At 42.7% G+C, this 19,816-nt stretch overlaps 1 protein-coding gene across 1 annotated transcript in view; it reads right to left on the reverse strand.

The window, feature by feature from the left end:
- The window catches only part of LOC311114026 (eukaryotic translation initiation factor 3 subunit E), a 42,673-nt gene that overhangs the window by 10,831 nt on the left and 12,026 nt on the right, over positions 1 to 19,816 (reverse strand). The window contains exons 5-9 of the mRNA XM_084157146.1: positions 17,581 to 17,685; positions 8,935 to 9,060; positions 8,481 to 8,605; positions 5,801 to 5,927; positions 5,035 to 5,136 (exon numbers count right to left, since the gene is read on the reverse strand). Coding sequence (XP_084013272.1) covers positions 5,035 to 5,136; positions 5,801 to 5,927; positions 8,481 to 8,605; positions 8,935 to 9,060; positions 17,581 to 17,685 — 585 coding nt within the window. The remainder of the gene's footprint in view (positions 1 to 5,034; positions 5,137 to 5,800; positions 5,928 to 8,480; positions 8,606 to 8,934; positions 9,061 to 17,580; positions 17,686 to 19,816) is intronic.

Below are 19,816 nucleotides of genomic sequence, written 5' to 3' on the forward strand. Positions count from 1 at the left end.
ATCGACCACAAATCTTTGAATTCCGCTGCCTCCACATGAAAACGGGAGGCAAGAATGGAGCCAGCCACTGTGACTTATCACCGTTCATCTGTGCCCAGTGGTGCAGGGTAAATTGTGCCAAGCGGGAGCAACCAATTTACACGCCACCACACACTCAGGGGTTCTACAGCCACCATAGGGGCGAGAACACCCTCTGCCCAACGTTAGAACACATGGGCTAGGGGCTTTCTAGCTACACTGACAGATGGGCTACAGCTAAATTGAAAAGTTTACGCCGCCATAAAATAGCACTTAGACAGTTGTACTTGAAGTGTTCATGGCCCCATTTTGCACTCAAACGTTGCATCAAAACGCTTACATTCCTTTGTGGTTATTACGGCGTTCCAACTGTCTTGACTCCTAGTTCACGTCACAGACCTCGGTCTTCAAATGTACTCCAAGAACTCACAACTTTTGTTGGCTTAAAGCTTAGAGAGCTGTTTTCTCCCTCCATTTCTGCTTGAAGAAATCCCAATTACATGGCGCTATCAGGCAACACCACATTTCAGCTATGACAATGCTTATCTAGGGATGATCAACTTTGAACAGCTAAGTGCCCTAATCACTGTCATCTGGGATTCGGCCCAAGATCCTCAAACAAGTTTTGAAAGGGCTTGAAGTGGCCTTTTATGCACAATCTGATGAGCTAAACTTAAGGTAGGTGTTTTCCCCCACTTTCTTCAACATGCAAAAGTCGCCAACATCTGACAGCGATTCCAGCTGGGGGGGGGGACAAAAACCCTGAAAGCAGAAAAATAACAGGCGCTTACTTCCATGACAGGGGGTGCATTCAAATAAGACTGGACTCCCCACTTCACCTTCCAAATCAATTGCCACTCACTGTTGTGAAGGTTGCAGTGAAGACAGAGAAGTTGGAAAATAATACAGCTATGACTATTACAGCAATCAGTAAATAGGTGGGTATCACCCAGAGTAATGTAGTCCCTTTGTTCTCTCCTCAATGACTCCAAACCAATACATTACACATGCTCATCAAGACAAAGGCCCATCCACAAAGGAATATATTTTTACCTCTCAACCATCACTCCACAAAATATCCTTTAACCCTTGACTGATGTTCTTTTTCATGGCGTGCGTCTCCGTCTGCAAAACCCCCCTGCCTTTATTGCTTTCAAATGACACCATTTTGTGAAAATGTTTGCAGACCCATCACACTTAATGCACTTAAGGTGCAGCAGCGCAACTGTTGCACAGCCACCCACCTCAACAGACAGGCAGTCTGTCCATGGGGGGTAGAAATGGGGGAAAGTATTGTGTGGGGATTTCTCAATAAATGGGGGGCAAACACAGATGTTTATACACTAAATAAAAATAAACCCCCTGGAAAGGGGGATCTGAGCTGGCAACCCTGAGGTACCATAGTTACAATCTGATGCCGCGTTCAAAACAACTGGGAACTTGGAAATCTCCTACTTCCGAGCGTTCAAGACAACTGGGAACTATAGTTCCCAAATAGTTCACTCGACTGACCATAAGTCAGTCGAGTGAACCATCTCTTCACCTTGTTTTGTTAATAACATCTTTGGTCTGACAGACGTTTACGTGACACCCAGATTGCATTGTATGATGTCAGCAAACATGGCGCCACAGATAGCTGTCAAATAGCTTATCATTATCAGTACAACCTTCAAAAAAGTAATTTTACACACATCATATGTGTACATTACAATCTATGCAATAATCGGAATGCATGATTTGTCACCAGTACTTGAAAACAAGTGAATAAAAACAGTAAATGCATTATGCTCCATACATACGGTATGATACAGTAGAAACGACATTCACGATATACAGAAAATAAGGCACTTTGATAGGAACGCACACGTCCAAAGTTATCATCTGTAAGGAAAACAACAATGAAGGCAATGCGGGCGCCAGCCAGAAAATGTGCCAGGGGGAAAAAGTTAGTGCAAGGACTGTTGTAACTAGAGATGCACAATGTCTTCATACTTGATCTGGGGAAATACTGGGGAAGTGCTTGGGCTCTCGTTGAAGAGAGAAGTTTGTCAGGCTCAGTAAAGCCACAAACAAATTGTCTGCAACAAAATGAAATGGGCTACTTCTGTGAATTAACTAACACACCTCAACTCAAACTGTTAGAAAATAATTTAAAATTGACAAGTTGAAACATAGCCTATAGATAATTAGCAGGCAGCGTGTCTTGGTTTGAGGGCAGCGCGGGTAACTGTCCTGTTGCGTAACAATCACATCTTGGAACAGTGAGTGCATTCTGACATGCGCATTAAAAAAAGAACTCACGCTGGGGCGACCGTTAGAGATATTTGGAACTCACAGGCGAAAAGGTTAGGGCATGTGCTGGGCCTGCACTGAGAAGACTGACAGGACACTACTCCCAAGGCAATGCTGCTAACGCACCTCGAGGAGAACTGGTCTCCAACCTGAGGAGTAACAGGGAGCAGCATCTGCTCCAACCACATGGAGTCTCTGTAAACAACACCCCAAGCAGGGAAGTCGAGACCAACCTAGAGGGCTCTTTAAAAATGTGCGAGTGTTCAACGAGCTTGGTGATTGAGGGCATGTGTCAGGTCTTCGCTGAAATGGGATGCAGTTACAATATTGTTGGTAGTACGTCATTTAGCGATTGCTGCGGCCCCCCGCCAAGGCATTTGCACAGGAAATATCTCATTTTTGGAAGGCAGTGCTTTGGGTACTTTCTGTCAGAGCACAGATTTGGCAGAGCAAAACTATCAAAGTAGAAAATATTCTCTGTACAAATGAGTTTAGCTATAGGTTCCTCATTCGTTAAGAAGCGGACTGGGGGAGCTAGAGGCTTTTTATATCTTAAAAACAGATTAGGATGAAATGGGACCTTCAGTAAACCGCTGACATGATTTACTTCTGTGAAAGAGCCATTTGATCAGGCCAGATGTTTTTCATTCAGAGCATTTATCGTCAAGAAGCAAAGATGAAAAGGGGGCCAAATAGCCCAAAGTTTAGCTTTTTATTTCTCTGCGGGTCCAAATTATCAAATCATTTGGGAAATCTCAATTATACCCTTGTATGCAAAGAATGAGGCTGGGAGATTGGGTTTCAGAGAACATACCCAGAGCACTGCACCAATTAGCACACCTGCTCTGTCTCTAAACCTGATTGCTGTCCAGTGATTGGGTCTCCAGAACCTGTCCAGCCCCTCTTCAGTAAATGAGCCATCTCCTGGGCATATTCAATCAAAGCGCCACATAATTTACCCTAAATGACTGATTAAGTTTCTCACAATTATGATGAATATCTGACCACAAGTTGTAAATATGTTCACAGGGACATTTCTCAACACTCAAAAACCTATGAATTCTCATCAATACCAATGTTGTATTACTAGTGTTATTCTACAGCATTTAAATCGGAGTGTTTTAGTCTTCCATCTAAACTCGAGGATTCTGAATTGAATCGTACATTTGACAGAACTACTCCCAGTTCAGTGTGTGTCTGGGACACTGCAATACAGTAGATGGCGCTGTGAATGATTGGTGTTATGCGTTAGATTCTGTTGGTGAGAGAGTTGATGTGTGACAGCACTACTAGCTAGCTAACCAGCCAACTTTTCTACAACATGGTATCTAATCATTTCTTGCAATAAACAAAATCAACCAGACTTGTTTGGTTTTGTTAAGCTAACTCTTAGAAATGAACTGGATTTGCTTGCTAGCTATATCTAATATAATAAATAATATGCCATTTAGCAGACGCTTTTATCCAAAGCAACTTACAGTCATGCGTGCATACATTTTTTGTGTATGGGTGGTCCCGGGGATCGAACCCACTACCTTGGCGTTACAAGCGCTGTGCTCTACCAGCTGAGCTACAGAGGACCACCCATACAAATAACCAGTTAGCATGAAAGAAGATCGCTAACAATCATTATTAAAACTGTTTGTGTCATCATAAACCAGAGATAGTTCAGATAGGGGGAATGTAACTTGTTTGGTTTTGTTAAGCTAACTCTTAGAAATGAACTGGATTTGCTAGCTAGCTATATATAGTGGCAAATAACCAGTTAGCATGAAAGAAGATCGCTAACAATCATTATGAAAACTGTTTGTGTGATCATAAACCAGAGAGTTCAGATAGTTCATCTCTGCATACCAAAGTCCACCACCTACTAAAGTTCTGCTAGAAGCAGCAACCACCGGTAACACTCCCACCATTTAATTCGACCTATCACAAAATGGTGGGTTGGAGTTGGCCAGAGATTCGTTTTGGTACGTTTTGAAAATGTCATCTTCACAGTCCACCGCGAGCCAACACATCTGACGAACAGCTTACTTGTTCTTATTACCTTGTTTTGTTACTGAGAACTAAGCCTAGCTGGACAAAGGCATCGCTGGAAGTAAAGTGCAGCCTTTATTTTTAGCTGATGCACTACAGTTACTTCAATGGTAGTACACACCAAGCCATTACAAACCAAAATGGAAATAAATGATCCCAATGGCTGTCTATGACACACGTCTCTTAAATGAGAGTCTGAATATCTCTGCATAGACCTTTGCTTATAAAGCTTTTACTGTTAACTACCAGGCTGATGGACAATTACAGGCCATCATAAAAATCTGTCCAGACCCATGAGTCATTGGGTTTCCCAGAGCTCTTCTGTATCACCCAAATGACCGAATGCAATTCTACCATCGGGCAATATGTATGGACCCATGTAAAATAAATATATATATGTATATAAAACATGTAAAAAGTCCATGGCTGTGAGAAAGTGTGAAAGGTCGGCCAATCTTGCATGATCACTAATGGTGTTTACTTCTGTGCTAGCTACATGGGAACATTGGGAGGGCTGGTTGGCCAATCCAAATCCCTCTGTAAACCAAGGAATATAAAGAGCGGGACACAATGAACGACTATTACCAAATTTTAAACTGAGGTCTGAAAAGGACAAATTATTCAAAATCTATTGCACATTGACTGGTGGTGTGTGTGTGTGGGGGGGGGGGGACAGCTGGGACTTACCGACTCACATTCCCTCAGTTTCTTCTGAGCGCTGTCAAAGTCAAAGTTCACATACAGGCACTCCACAAACTCTGTGATGGGATCTTTGTAGGTGTAGGACTCCTGGAAATGGAAAATAACATTTCTAACAATTTGCACATGCCTGCGTGGCTAGCTCTTTATTTTTCCAGCAGTGGACAGAGCACAGGTTATCGACAGGCAAGGCAGCATGCCCCCTAACCCATAAAAATATGTAAATGTGGGAGAACCATGGCAACCAGCAGTGAATAAAAGCAGATTCAAAAAGTCACCTAAACAGTTCCAAACCATGCTGGGGGGGGGGAGAGACCCAAGAAGACCCAGATCCAGAAGACGGAACACGCAAAGAGCACATGTTTTAGTGATTACACAGAGGCCACCGAGATGGCGCTTATTCAGATTTCAGAGCCATTTGATCTCTGAAGAAGCTACCGATGTTGGGGTTGGGGAAGAAAATCGGTACACTACAAATCAGACCTTTTGCTGCCATTTATCAAATGTAATGGGTTCAAGACCTCTCTAGCCGGGACCAGATCTCTGATAGAAGTATACTCTGTAAGAGCAGCAAGTTTATCAGCAAAGGCCTTACATTCCTCACAGATGTGTGGATTCTCTGGCCTTTAATAGTTGGTGCCATCTTGTTTCAAAATGGCCAATCCTACACTGTCTGACAACTAAGGTTGGCTAACATGTTACTGTCCAGACAGTGAGAAACTTTGTAGGAAATGTGCTTAGAGAAATTTTTTACCTGCTGTATGACCTTGACAAGATCTTTCAGGACCTGCCGCCGCTTGCGAACATCTTTGTTTGTGATGACAGCTGTGGTTAGGTAACGCAGGATGTGTGGGCACATGGTCTGAATGGCGTTGAGGTACCTGAAATGACAAAACAAAAGGTCACGACCAGAACACATAATCAGGGGTCTTAAGGACTGGAGGAACTACATGGCAAAAAAGCAATGGCACATGATGCGAGTTGATATTTATGGAGGTGAAGGCAATTAAGGCAGCCCCCCGCACCTCTCTGATTCAGGGTTAAATGTGGAAGACACATTTCAGTTGAATGCATTCAGTTGTACAACTGACTAGGTATCCCCCTTTCCCTTTATACAAAGTTGATCAACTTTGTGTTGGTGTATGCATAGGTTTAAGGGCATAAAGGTCTATTTTTGTACGCAAGTAACTTAGCAATTAGGCCCATGGCATTTTGGATGGCTGACCTTATCGACCAAACAGATAAGTCCGTAATAGCGCATTCTCTGCATGACATAGGTTAAACACTCCCTTTCAGTACCCCCTGTATGAGCGGAGGGAAGGAGGAAAAGAAACCTTGGCCTTTTGCAGCAGATACAGATCACTGAGAAGGGGACCTGCCCAGTAGCTGAAACCCTATCCATCAGGGCCTTGTTTTTCAGCCACAGGTCAACTGGCTAAGGGCTGAGCACGAGAGAGGGCCTTGTTACAAGCCGATTAGAACCCCAGACAACATTCTTACTCTGCATAGTGTTTCAAGTCCTTTCCCAACACGTTTCCGTGAAAAAACAACTTGCACACATACAACCCCATTACTTGTCAAAAGGAGTGTTCGACTTGAGTTAATTGTATAACTTCTCTTCATCCTTATCTGAACAGCTATCATTGACCCCCCCCCCCATCCATCCCATTCAATAATCCTCCACCGACCAAATTACATTTCAAAAGAGGAAGTGGAGTTTCCCTGCCACGTCCAGCCCCTTCAGCTCTCTGATAGATTAGGACGGAGAAACAAATGTTGTTCAGAGCAAAGAGGGAGCACCGCTGACAACGGTTTAATTAGTTGAAACAATTAAAAAGGGACAAGGGGGCCTGTGGCACTTGTGATGTTGGGGTCTAAAAACAGCAGAGAGCAGGCAGGCTAGGCGGTGAGCGATCATCAACCCGGTTAGAGAAGCCTCCTCTCCTCTCCCTTTGTAGTTGTCTGACTCAGTGGTAGACCACAACACTCCATGCTCAGTTCCTGATTAACTTACACCTACTCTCTCTCCAGGGGGTCTCCAATAGCAAGCAATCCTGCACGAGTCATGCAGTCATATCTGGGACTAGCTGTGAGAAAAAAAAAAAAAATGTAACATTCACCCGACCCCACTGAGGGAACCTACTCGTTTTGGAGTTTGAGGCAACAACGTCGCTGTACTGGCTGCAGAGGATGCTTCACAAGAATTGAAGCAAGAATTAGTTTCAAAATCAAAACAATTTCGACCCAGTGAGTGAGTGAGAGAAAAAGAGAGAGAGCGTAACTAGGAGAGAGACACGATAGGAGGGTGAAGATGAGGGGTAGAAGTTCCAATTTCATTGCCCATCTGAGAATGACAGAATAATGTAAAGCAAGTGAAACTCTGAACCGACTTCGAGTGCTTGGATAGCATTACTACAGTATTATTTTCCCCCGTTGCACCTACATCATTGCATGACAATATTCTCACCATGGGTGCCCTTGAACTCAGGTTTTCATTAATACAAACAAGGAAGGCCTTGTGCAATTTTAGCTGACTGTGTGGGTAACAGAGGTCAAACATTAAAATAAGGCCTAGCCACTGGTCACCAACTTTGGCCAAAGGAAGTAATGGTCAAGGGGTGAGGGAATGAGGCAAAGCCTCACTGTGGAATTAAGTGGTTTCTTGACTGTGAAACTGCAATGCACACGAAACTCCCTCAAGTTTGTCCAAACAGATATTTGGGTGAGCTTTTCATGACTAATTATTGGGCAGCCTTTCCTTCATTATCTGCAATAAAATGTAAAACTAAGTCAAACTCAGAGAGAACCAGACATCCCTATCTGCTATGTGGTGGTGGCATGTCATACTTTCAGACTATAATCATCTGTTCAACTACACAAACTGGCAATCAGAATGGGGGAGGGGAGGGGGGATGCATTATAATAGTTGGTGTGTACATTTTAAGTAGTGCAGAGTTTCCGATCTGCAATACACATGGACTGACTCGCAGCTTTGACAGTAAATAGACCACACAAAAATAAACGGACTGAAACCACTTAAAAAATACCCAGAGTAGGATTTTGAAGCGGCCCCCTTCCCAAAGTTATTAAGAGTAAATGGCTTATTTTTCAAAATCAAGTTAGTCTAATAAAAACGAGTCTAGTTTCTCCACATGTAGCAGGACCTGACCAAGGCTGCTGCCAGCTGAACCACTTTTGGGTCTCTCCTGGGCCAGCAGCAAACCCTGGGGCCCAAGGTTCAGATGAGGTCCAGCCCTCTACTGTGCCTCTTCTTTAGGGATAATCCCTCCCCCCCCCCCCCCCTCCCCCCCCCGACTGTAGAGGTGGCAGTTTCTACAGGTCAATATGTTAAGGAGGGTTAGTCATCAGATCTAAATAAGCATACAGTGTTTTAATATAAAGAAATCCAGTGTGTCAGAGCTGAAAGTACTTACTGGGGCTGATACAGGAAGAGCTCAATGATGTTGTCTCTGCCTTTGGGGTGGTTAAAGAAGACGAAAAGGGACCAGTGGATCAGCCAGGTCCTCTGCTGAAGAGACTGGAGAGGGGAGCTCACCGACTGGACAGGAGAGAGAGAGAGTTGTCATTATTTACTAGTTCTGATTGAGGTGACAATACAGTATGCTGTATGACAATTAAAAAGTTCAGAGAGTACTTTCAGAACTTAAGAGATCTCTCTCCCTCTCGGTTCCCTTCAAAACGTTTTCCTTCCAAGCCAAAGCACGCACCCCTGCTCCCTTCCCAGCTATCCATCCAATTAAAAATTAAACTAGATCCACATAACTGCTCAATTTGCAGTTCCTCTGGAGTCAGGTGGTCAATATGGGAGTCTAATCTATGTAAGGGAATCCAAGTGCAGTGTCAAATTCTGAGAAGTGGGGCATTTACGTTGTTATCGATAGTGTCCCTCAGGCGGGTGAGGTCTTCCATCGCAGCCTCCCAGTTCTGCATCAGGATCTCAGAGGCCAGCTTCCCCCACAGGGAGTTCAGGGCGTTCCTGTCTGTGGCCGGGACCTGAAACACAGCATCACATCACAAAGCAGCAGAACTCAACCCATCTGCAAAATGACCAGGCACTGGCAGATATAATCCTGATAAATGCCTCAGTGTACAAAAAGTGTGCTCGCACACACGCATGCTCGGGACAGTCAGTGAAGGAGTGGCCGTTGCCACCGCCGCTTGGCTTTGGCAGGCAAAACTGTTCGGTGGAGTTACTTCTCTTATTTATACTGGATAAACGGATTAAATTATGTCATCTTGAGGGAATGGGGCTTGACAGAAAGAGAAATGGATCATGAAAGGATGTTTAGCTTTTTATAAAACCTAATTTGCTGCACTTTTGATAGGGCAACCTCTGCATTGCAGATGTTCTGCGATCCTTTCAGATTACCACCGTAACTAGGAGCACATTTGAAGCATATGTGAGCTTCGCCATACAATGTGCTAGTGCGAAAACATTTGGTTACTGTTATTTACTTAATGCTGCAACTCTTAAAATGTGCAGGGTGGCACACAGCCGTGGGAAGACAACACACACATTACTAAAGATAGGCCTAGGGCATTTCAGCTTTGGTCCTCCTCTATAGAGTTAAGAATGGAAGGTATCATTTAATTTAGTGCTGCCTAGCTCAAGCTACCACCTTAGTCCCCGTGGTTGTGACGTTTTTTTTTTTAGGCACGGTCAGCAGGTCAAAGGTCATACGTAAAAATGTATGCACACATGACTAAGTCACTTTGGATAAAAGCGTCTGCTAAATGGCATATTATTATTATTATTATTATTATTATTATTATACCACAATTACATGGGTCATTCTATCTAAAAGGAAATTATGGTTGAAGATACCTTGAGTTCACATCTCTGGGTCGAGATCACTCCTTTGAAATAACTTTTGTCCTCAATTGGATATTTAACTTAGCAGTAAAATAGTTGCAATTGGAAAGAACACTGAAGCTATACCAGCAAATTAGAGTAGATTGAGGGAGGGAGGGCAGGGCACACCTAGCATCTTCGAGGGAAAACCCCATCGCTGTTCCTCTGATTCTGCATTGACCTCCGGTCAATCCCCTCTTGCTGAAAACAGTCTGGTCTTATGCCCCTCTCTGAAAGGACTTTAATGAAGTGTGTATGCTGCTACTACTTCTGGTGGTGGTTTTGTGCAACGTCCGAGAGCTTTGATCAACAAGGCTACAAGGAGAAGCCTGCAGTAGAGGCAGAGTAATCAAAATGTCTGTCACTTGGAGTTCACCAACAACGGAGGTCCTGCTCTGGCCACAGAAACCTAGATGCACTGAACAGCAACAGTCTTGGTTTCTCAACACCATCTGGAGGTGTTCATCATTTACTCCGAGCCAGGGTAAATCAGTCTAGTCTAGATAAATGACAGTTTGGATGCTTGATTGAAAAAGGGCATCAAAGACAAATCTGTTAATGCCCTTAGGAAATGTCCCTGATTGGCTATCAAGCTTTTCAAAAACAGTCCTAACCAGGTAAAACGCTTTTCCAAAGTCTGTCTGGTACATTGCCAGTAGGACACTTAATTTTGGTTTGCTGTACAAACTGCATGTCTTTGAGAGGAAAGTTTCAATAACTTCTAAAGCGTTTTAAGCATGTTAAAATATAATTGTGATAATCCCCTACCATTAACACAAAAGGAACACATCCTTTTGAATCATGTTACCTATAAAGTCTTAGCACAACTCCTCCATTATCACAAGCTAAATGCATTGATATATGAACTGATGCTAACAAGAAACAGTCGAGGGGACAGCCATCCTCAAAAGGTCACGAGATGCTGTTCTTAATCAAAGCTTGAGCCCCACCCTACGGCTCATGGGAACCTCTGGTCCACAGTAGCTCATGAAAACACCAAACGCAGTCAGTGACAAGAGTCAACCAGGAAGTGAGGGCGGGTGTCTGCTGTATAGCCACAGCTGGGATCTCTTAGTAATTGAGAAAAGCAGATTATCACGATAAAGGATACATACATACATACATACATACATACAGTACCAGTGAAACGTTGACGCCTACTCATTCAAGGGGTTTTCTTTATTTTTCCTATTTTCTACATTGCAGGATAATAGTGAAGACATCAAAACTATGAGATAACACATATGGAATCATGTGGTAACCAAAAAAAGTGTTAAACAAATCAAAATACATTTTATATTCTTCAAAGTAGCCACCCTTTGCCTTAATGACAGCTTTGCACACTCTTGGCATTCTCTCAACCAGCTTCATGAGGAATTATTTTCCAACAGTCTTGAAGGAGATCCCACATATGCTGAGCACTTGTTGACTGCTTTTCCTTCACTCGGAGGTCCGACTCATCCCAAACCATCTCCTTGGTCAAATAGCCCTTACACAGCCTGGAGGTGTGTTTTGGGTCATTGTCCTGTTGAAAAACAAATGATAGTCCCACTAAGTGCAAACCAGTTGGGATGGCGTATCGCTGCAGAATGCTGTGGTAGCCATGCTGGTTAAGTGTGCCTTGAATTCTATCCTAATCTGCATCTCACAAAGACATGGCGGTTGGAACCAAAAACCTCAAATTTGGACTCCAGACCAAAGGACAGATTTCCACCAGTCTAATGTCCATTGCTCATGTTGATTGGCCCAAGCAAGTCTCTTCTTCTTATTGATGTCCTTTAATAGTGTTTTTTTCAGCAATTCGACCATGAATGCCTGATTCACGCAGTCTCCTCTGAACAGTTGATGTTGAGATGTGTCTGTTAATTGAACTCTGTGAAGCACTTATTTTGCTGCAACCCGAGGTACAGTTAACTAATGAACCTATCCTCTGCAGCAGCAGTAACTCTGGGTCTTCCTTTCCTGTGGTGGTCCTCATGAGAGACGGTTTCATCATAGCACTTCATTTTACAGGGTCAGCCATAGCAGTACAGCGCCCCTGGAGCAAATTATGGTTAAGTGCCTTGCTCAAAGGCACATAGCTTTTTACCTTGTCGGCTTCCGGTTACTGGCCCATCGCTCTAAACGCTAGGTTACCTGCTTGGCTACATGAAGACTTTATTAGACTACACAGTAACTTTTAAATGAACTGCTACATAAAGAGAGCATGACAGGTGGAAATAAATTCTGGTAGGAAAAAACAAGTGGGGAAAGTCAGCGGCCAGCGACAAGGTAGTCTTCTAGAGTAAAACACACGAAGAGGGGCAGTGGGGTTCTTTGATCATAAAACTTAGGACTGCTTTAAATTACTTTGAAAATGAGATCTCATAAGAAAGATCAGCATTATAACTTAGGAGAAAAGCCAGCCACGCTGCCAATTTAAAGGTTGTCGTTTCATCTCTAAAAGGAGTTTTGTTTGTTGTTTTTTCTGCCTTGGAAGTCCCTGCCTGATACGTTTGGTGGACCTTCATGTCATTATGGCAGCTTTCTACACACTGCCTGGCATTCACTAGTGGCCACGCAACAATAGTTTCAATACCTGGGTTTTTCCAGCAGTTACCTAGAGTTTCCATTGGTTGGTGAAACGGGGCACATTTTCACTGACTGACCAGCAACAATACATTTATTGTGCTGGAGAGCCGTCGGGACACTCAATCTTTATTCGCAACATCCAATACCTGCATTAACTGATGATATGAATAAGTTGCTCTTTTCGCGCTAGGCTACACTGTAACATGACCCGAGGCCTAGATTTTGCAAGCCTGGCTTCCTCTGTTTAATTGACTGACTTTCCCACGTTCGATGACTTATGGAGCCTCACCTCTACCTTACGGTGGTAGTCTGAGGAGATGGGAGGTCCACAACAATAGGGGGAAAAATAGGGGGGCAGGTATTAAGTATAAAGACTCCCATTGATGAGATTAAGCAACATAACTGAGCAATTTGGATTTAAACTGAGCTAAAAACCAGGGGGTTTGCTCATGTTCAATCAAGAATCGCCATCATCTGGTCTTCAATGTCTCTCGCTAGTATACTTAAATGGGAGTGCATCACATAGAATCAATCAAATGAAGAGCCCAAATGCTTTGGGTTAAGAGGCTGTTTACAGAGAGTAGGGCTCGTTGCTCAGAGTCTCTGCCAAGACGGTTTTTCAGGAGAGGACACAAGCATCACCAATGTGCATGACTCATCACAGACATCTTCACGACAGAGGAAGAGTATTAAATGTCAATTAAAATGGGAAACCTAAGTTGGTCGTAATGTTTGTCATTCTAATGTAAAATGTTGATTTTATTATTTCCATTCTTTTGAGACTGGCGTTGGCACGAGTCTTTGCTATACCGCAGAGCTCAAAGGAGGACAGACGCAAACAGAAAAACTAAAACACTTTAATAAGACTTGGAAAACACTGGTTGTGCTTGTTTGGTTGGAGGAATTACAGGACATAGTAGAGATGAAATGGTAAAACACTGGCTTTGGAAAAACAAATGGTGAAATCTACCACCAAAAACATAGGAGTGTTTGTTCATCACATTTGTGAACAACTTCCCCAAAAAAGAAACTTAATAGGCTTCTGAAAGGGGGCAGTAGTGGTGGTGCACAGTCAGACCATAGAAATATAAACACACCTTAGACCAAAAGCACCAACACTGGTACTACAGTAGAAATTAACCTAATTGGCCAACAGATTATTTGTGTTTGGAAATTAGGTTTGACGCATAGGCTTTCTGAAGAACATTAGGTGACTTCACTTGTTAAAACCAACGATAGCACAAAAGGTCAGCCGAGCGTTCAGACCCAGAGTAGCCCTTACAAGCCACTGGTCCTGGAGAGTGACTAACAAAAAGGCAGCACTGAAGATCTGGTGGCACCTTCCACTGGGGTCACAGGCTGTCCATTCCCAGGACTTATCTAGTGTTACGCCACTCTATTGTGACACAAAACACTCCTCTGGCCGCCCCTCTCAGTCAGTTTACCACCCCCCTAGGCCTAAGAGGTTTCCCACTCTCTAGACAGCAGTGCACACAGTCCTACTACACCTTGGCCATTCTCTGTGTAGTTCATCTTTCACTAATTTCTGAGGGCAGCGGGAGAGAAGCCATAAACACCAGAGCCTGAGCAATGATCCCTTTGTTTATAGAGGAAATAAGAAGTACGCATGTGTAACGAGGATACTGCCAGTACTTTCAGTGAACTGTAATTACCCCCCCCCCCCCCAACCCTCTTTGGTATTATCTGATTTCCAAAGTATTTCACTGCTGGTGAAAATTAATTAATCCCTCCTCCATGCACCTCTGTCTCTCATATGTTAGCCTAAACAATACAAATCTATGTGTAGCCGTACAGGTTGAGACACTCAATGGAATTAGTTGCAGGACATTCAAAACTAGGGATGTTAACGGTTAACCAAAAATACATTTGACTGGTCATGCTTATCAGTCTATAGGTTCATTTGCATTATTTAGTGGAATTAAATTGGTACCGCATACAGAGTTTAGCTAGAGGCAGCTCCTCAAACAGCTGGTTGCTGCTTGAAGTGAAATTCAGTCATTGTGCAACAACTCTAAATGCACTTAGTGAAAACAGAGTTGAGGTCCACTTAAAAAACAGCATAGTATTTTCTGTTGGTCACATCATTTTACTGTTTGGAACTAATTTAACGGGTTAACCAACTGCATTGTTGGTTAACCTCTTCATCCCGAGATTCCCCATATCCGGAGTACTCCTCCCGCAATCTCAAACAATGACGTAGTACGGTTTTTAAACATGTGTGAATACCTGAATGTTATACACTACTGGAACGAGAAGTGCCTCAACTGTGAATCTAGCTAAACTGTTGTTGCCCAAATGAAATAATATTCAGACTCCAAGCAAATATATAAGCATATAGCAAAACCAGTACTGTATTATGAAACCGTGCATGCCCGTATAATCTGCTACCTCACAGATTCCAACAGTGATAGCCGTGTTCCACTATAACCAACACTCACTAAACTATTAATCAAAGAACGTCAATAACAAACTTCCATTTTTTTTATCACAACAAACTGCGTCTTACCTTTGTTGTTTTTGTTACCAAAAGTAGTGTCTGATCGAATAAAACCACTTGAAAAGATACTCTAGTGTCTCTCTCATTCCGAGTCGATTTCAATGAGTTTCCATCGTTTTACATGGCCAAGAATGTGTTTGAAGATGAAGTCAGTAGTTTGTTTAAATCACAACAGGCACTGTTTAGTCACCATCTTCTGGATATATAATGCAATCCCAGTAGCTTGCAATTGTGCTAATCTAATTATACTGATCCAGAACTTTCGATAGAGGGGTCACATGTCAAAATCGACCAACCGGTTGTTGAAATATCCATGTGCGCACCTCATTGTATCACATTAGTTGACTTGCTGCATTACGCACGGTTACGCAGAGCGCACAACAGCACTTGAATTTCAGAGGGAAAACACAACGTTTATAAAAATATGGCAGGCTCTAGTAAGAAATATACAGTTACAGAGGCGTTAGCAATTGTAACAGATGAAAGTTGGACTCCATGTATCCCCATTGATTGATTGATTGAAATAAATTGACTCTGAATCGGACGATGACCGGACGAACCAGACCCCAACGACGAGAACGAAGGTTATCGTGTCCAGGGCCCTACTCAAGAATCAGAAGAGTATGTAATCCCATTGTTGTTTATTACTTCTAATACTACTATTACTAATTTATTGTATGAGTACAAAACATACTCAAATAGATATTATAGAATGTAACTGAAGCTCAACGTAAGTTAGCGCTAGCTTAGCTTAGCTAGCTTAGCTCTCTTGCTAGCTTAGTTTAGCTAGCTAGCTTAGCTAGTCCTGCAAGGATCACAATCGAGTCAGTTTATTGTATGATAAAACTTTTATTGGCTAAATAGAGGACCACACGCAAGTTTACTGACAATAGAATGCTATGTGTATTATTTCTTGTCACTGAATTATCACTTCAGTCAACACGTATAGAGGTCTGGGAGAACATTGGAAACATCAAAACAGTTGTATTTTGATGGAATGTACACATATAGTGATATGTTAGTGAAATTATGACTTTTGCTGTCTGGTACCTGATTAAAGTCAAATGGCACTGATGGTGCCCAAATCTACCCAAATGTCACTAAACATACTTCAACTAAAACCCCTACAACTTTGGTTTACTTCACTTTATTGGCATCAAACTTAACATAAGTACTCATCAGATATTGGGCAGATATATGGTCCCATAGTGTTTAGGGGCTGCAGCTGCATAAGTCCAATAAAGCATTCCCTATAAAACCTGAAGTTCCTTTCAGGCAGAATCAAAACCTCCCTATTCATGCTGTGTTCTAGCTTCATGTACTCTGACACAGTAATACCCACATTAACTATTTCACTTCAAGATACATCTCACATGTGTTACTTTTCTTTTGCTACCAAGATTATGTTTATAGCCCTTGTCGTTTTGGAGATATACTCTATTCAATTTGGGCATGCATTTTGGAGGCAGACACTTTAGCCAGGTGCCTAGTGTTGAAGAGGTTAAGGGCTTGTAAGTAAGCATTTCACCTGTTGTATTCGGCGCATGTGATAAATAACATTTTATTTGATTTAATTTAACCGGGGTTGGTTAGTCTGCAACAAAATTGAACAAAACCTATATCCCTAATTCAAACAAGATAGGCGTAAATGAGTGGTCTTAGCAAATGTATATCCTAAGTGGATGGCTAGTTCTTTGTTTAGTAAACCTGCTCTCAGTAACAGTCGATTCTTTATTTGAGTGCATATATGACTTCTCGAAGCCCACCAGAACATGTTACGTAACTCATAAGCACTCTGAAGCCTGACACGGAGCTATCTGGCTTCAAATCAATAAGCCGTCCACTGCAGCCCGCCCAGCGAGAGGACTAAAGACAGATAATGAAGTCTGCTGCTGAACACTTGGCAAAGTAAATAAAATAAGAATATCCTACCCACGTCCTTGAACATCAGCTCATCCTAATACTGAAGACGTGTGGGGAATTGAACGGAGAGAATGACGGCAGCTTTTCACATGCAATTACTGATAGGGTGTTTTTTCCCCTCTTCCTCTTGTGCTAGCCCTTTGAAAAATGAAAGAACCCTGGCCAAACAACCGAGCAGTGAAGTAGGAAATTCAATTTTTCATTAGAAAACTCGTTGAGCCAAAAGAGTATACATCAGCGGAAACAGTGCCTAATTCAAAAAATACAATGTTAAGTGGATGTATACTGCTCATAATTTATGGCGTTTGGCACGGTCCACTGCTGGAAAAAAATCACATAACGACAGTGATTAATGCACAAAATGGGAGTCGTTCCTGAGAAACTAATACTTCTTAATGAAGCCTCAATCATCGCCAAACCGTTTGCCCTTAAAGAGCTTGCTAATATAAAGCACTGCCGAATAAAGTGCCCATTTGTGAGTGGTCCAGTTGTCATCCCAAAACCTACTGATGAAGTTGCAAGGGTACAAATCCGCAAGAATCTAAATAGTAAAACAACATCTCTAGGTCTATTAACTTGCTGTGTATCCAAGGTCGCCAGTTTGATATTTCATAAGCCTAATACTGAAAACGAGGGGTACTAGACTCACCAGGACACGGAAGAAGTAGAGGTACTCGGCAGCCCCGGAGTAGTTTCCACACTCGTACTGGAACTTGGCATATCTGTACAGAGTGTCCAGGTACTCCTGACGGAACTGTAAGAGAAACAAATGCTGATCAATGGTTTTGTCCGATAACTATTCAGAGCATAGACACCTGACACAAGCAGTTACTTATTTGATGACCATATTGGTCAGCTTTCTCGTAAGCCTCATGTAAGATTATGGTCCTAGAGCCATGGTGTTATATCCAGTCAATGCCAGACCACAGGGAACAGAGTGGCTGGAGTAAGGAGGGCAATTCTAGAATCATGTTCGATTTCAGAGCCCATTCTGTTTGATTACCATCACTGATCAATGGGGTTGGCAGGTAGCCTAGCAGTTTGTATCTGTTTTTATTATGGATCCCCGTTAGCTGCTGCCAAGACCAGTTAAAAGAGCTAACAGAAGCGGGAGTGTTTCCAGTTCGAATCCCTGCTCAGATGGGAAAATATGGTGCGGAGTGCATGGTCAACCAGAGGGTTGCTGGTATCATCCTAGATACTGTTGCGCCCTTGAGCAATTTAAGTGTGGAATTCTGTGTACAAGAACCTCTCTGTCAACATCCCATACGGAATGCTACAACATCACCACATGTAGGCCTATTTACTTTGTCATGTACGTTGTCACCTGTGGCTTTTTGGGAAACGCCTTCAACAACCGACCTGAGACCTATAATACGAATAAGGTCTGAGGAGTTAGTGAGTCAACTTCGTTTAACCGGTACCATGAAAGTGGATCACCTTTTAGCCAGGTATATTTCTATGGCTACAAATCCTTCAGAACTAACCTGCTCCAGGGCAGGCTAACTCGGGGCCAATTTATCTTGAATCTAGTGTCTGAGCCACTAATTGAGGACCAATGAAGTCAGATCCACTGCCTCTCGCAAAGATTTCCTCAAAATGATGGGGACGAGACAGACAACTGATTAAATATTTTATTAATACATGCTTTGTGTGTAAAAAGAATTGTTAAAATACCTATCAATTTACACATTTAGTAATGACATTATTTGCTTTCCAAACTAAGTTTTTCACGTGGTTGTATTTAGAAATTTGCAAAAGGCAAACTGACAGCCACAACCAACCATAGAAGGCAGTTCCCATTGAAGTCAAGACTGGCAGCCATTGCACCCATGAGTAAGTCAAATTGTCTATGGTCACAACGCAAAAAAAAAAATCCACAGATAGAAGGAGCGATAGGAACGGGGAAAAGGTGCTCATGCATTGATAAGCACAAAGACTCCATTAACGATAACTCTATTTCACACTATAGCCTGCTTTATACGCAAGAACTCAGCACAAATGAAAATGTGGCACCGACTTGCCCATGGATTGATGTTCCGGCATTGTCTCAATGAAGAGTCCGGCGTTCGACTAGCCATGTGCGACAAGCACGCCGTTACAAGCGTTAGATTGAGTTTATTAGTCACATGTACAGGGTACAGTGAAAATCCAACAGTGCAGGTCAAAATAACAATATATAAAATGAGAAGTGAAAGAGACGAAATATGGAGAACAATAAACTGAACAAAAACAAACATGTAAAGCGTTGGTCCCATGTTTCATCAGCTGAAAAAAATTAAATCCCAGACATTTTCCCTACGCACAAAAAGCTTTTTACTCTCAAATGTGCACACATTTGTTTACATCCCTGTTAGTGAGCATTTCTCCTTTGCCAAGATAATCCATCCACCCGACAAGTGTGGCATATCAAGAAGCTGATTAAACAGGTGCACCTTGTGCTGGGGATGATAAAAGACCACTACAATGTGCAGTTTAGTCACAACAAAATGGAGCGTGCAATTGGCATGCTGACTGCAGGAATGTCCATCAGAGCTGTCGCCAGATAATTTCATGTTAATTTCTCTACCATAAGCTGCCTCAAACATCGTTTTAGAGAATATGGCAGTACGTCCAACCGGCCTCACAATCGCAGACCACGTGTATGGCATCGTGTGGGCGAGTGGTTTGCTGATGTCAACATTGTGAACAGAGTGTCCCGTGGGGTATGGGCAAGCATAAGCTACGGACAACGAACATAATTACATTTTATCGATGGCAATTTGAATGCACAGAGATACCGTGATGAGATCCTGAGGCCCATTGCCGGGCCATTCATCCACCGCCATCACCTCATGTGTCAGCATTATAATGCCGCAAGGATCTTTACACAATTCCTGGAAGCT

The sequence above is a fragment of the Coregonus lavaretus genome (genome assembly GCF_964263955.1).
Source record: "Coregonus lavaretus genome assembly, chromosome: 3".
Taxonomy (NCBI): domain Eukaryota; kingdom Metazoa; phylum Chordata; class Actinopteri; order Salmoniformes; family Salmonidae; genus Coregonus; species Coregonus lavaretus.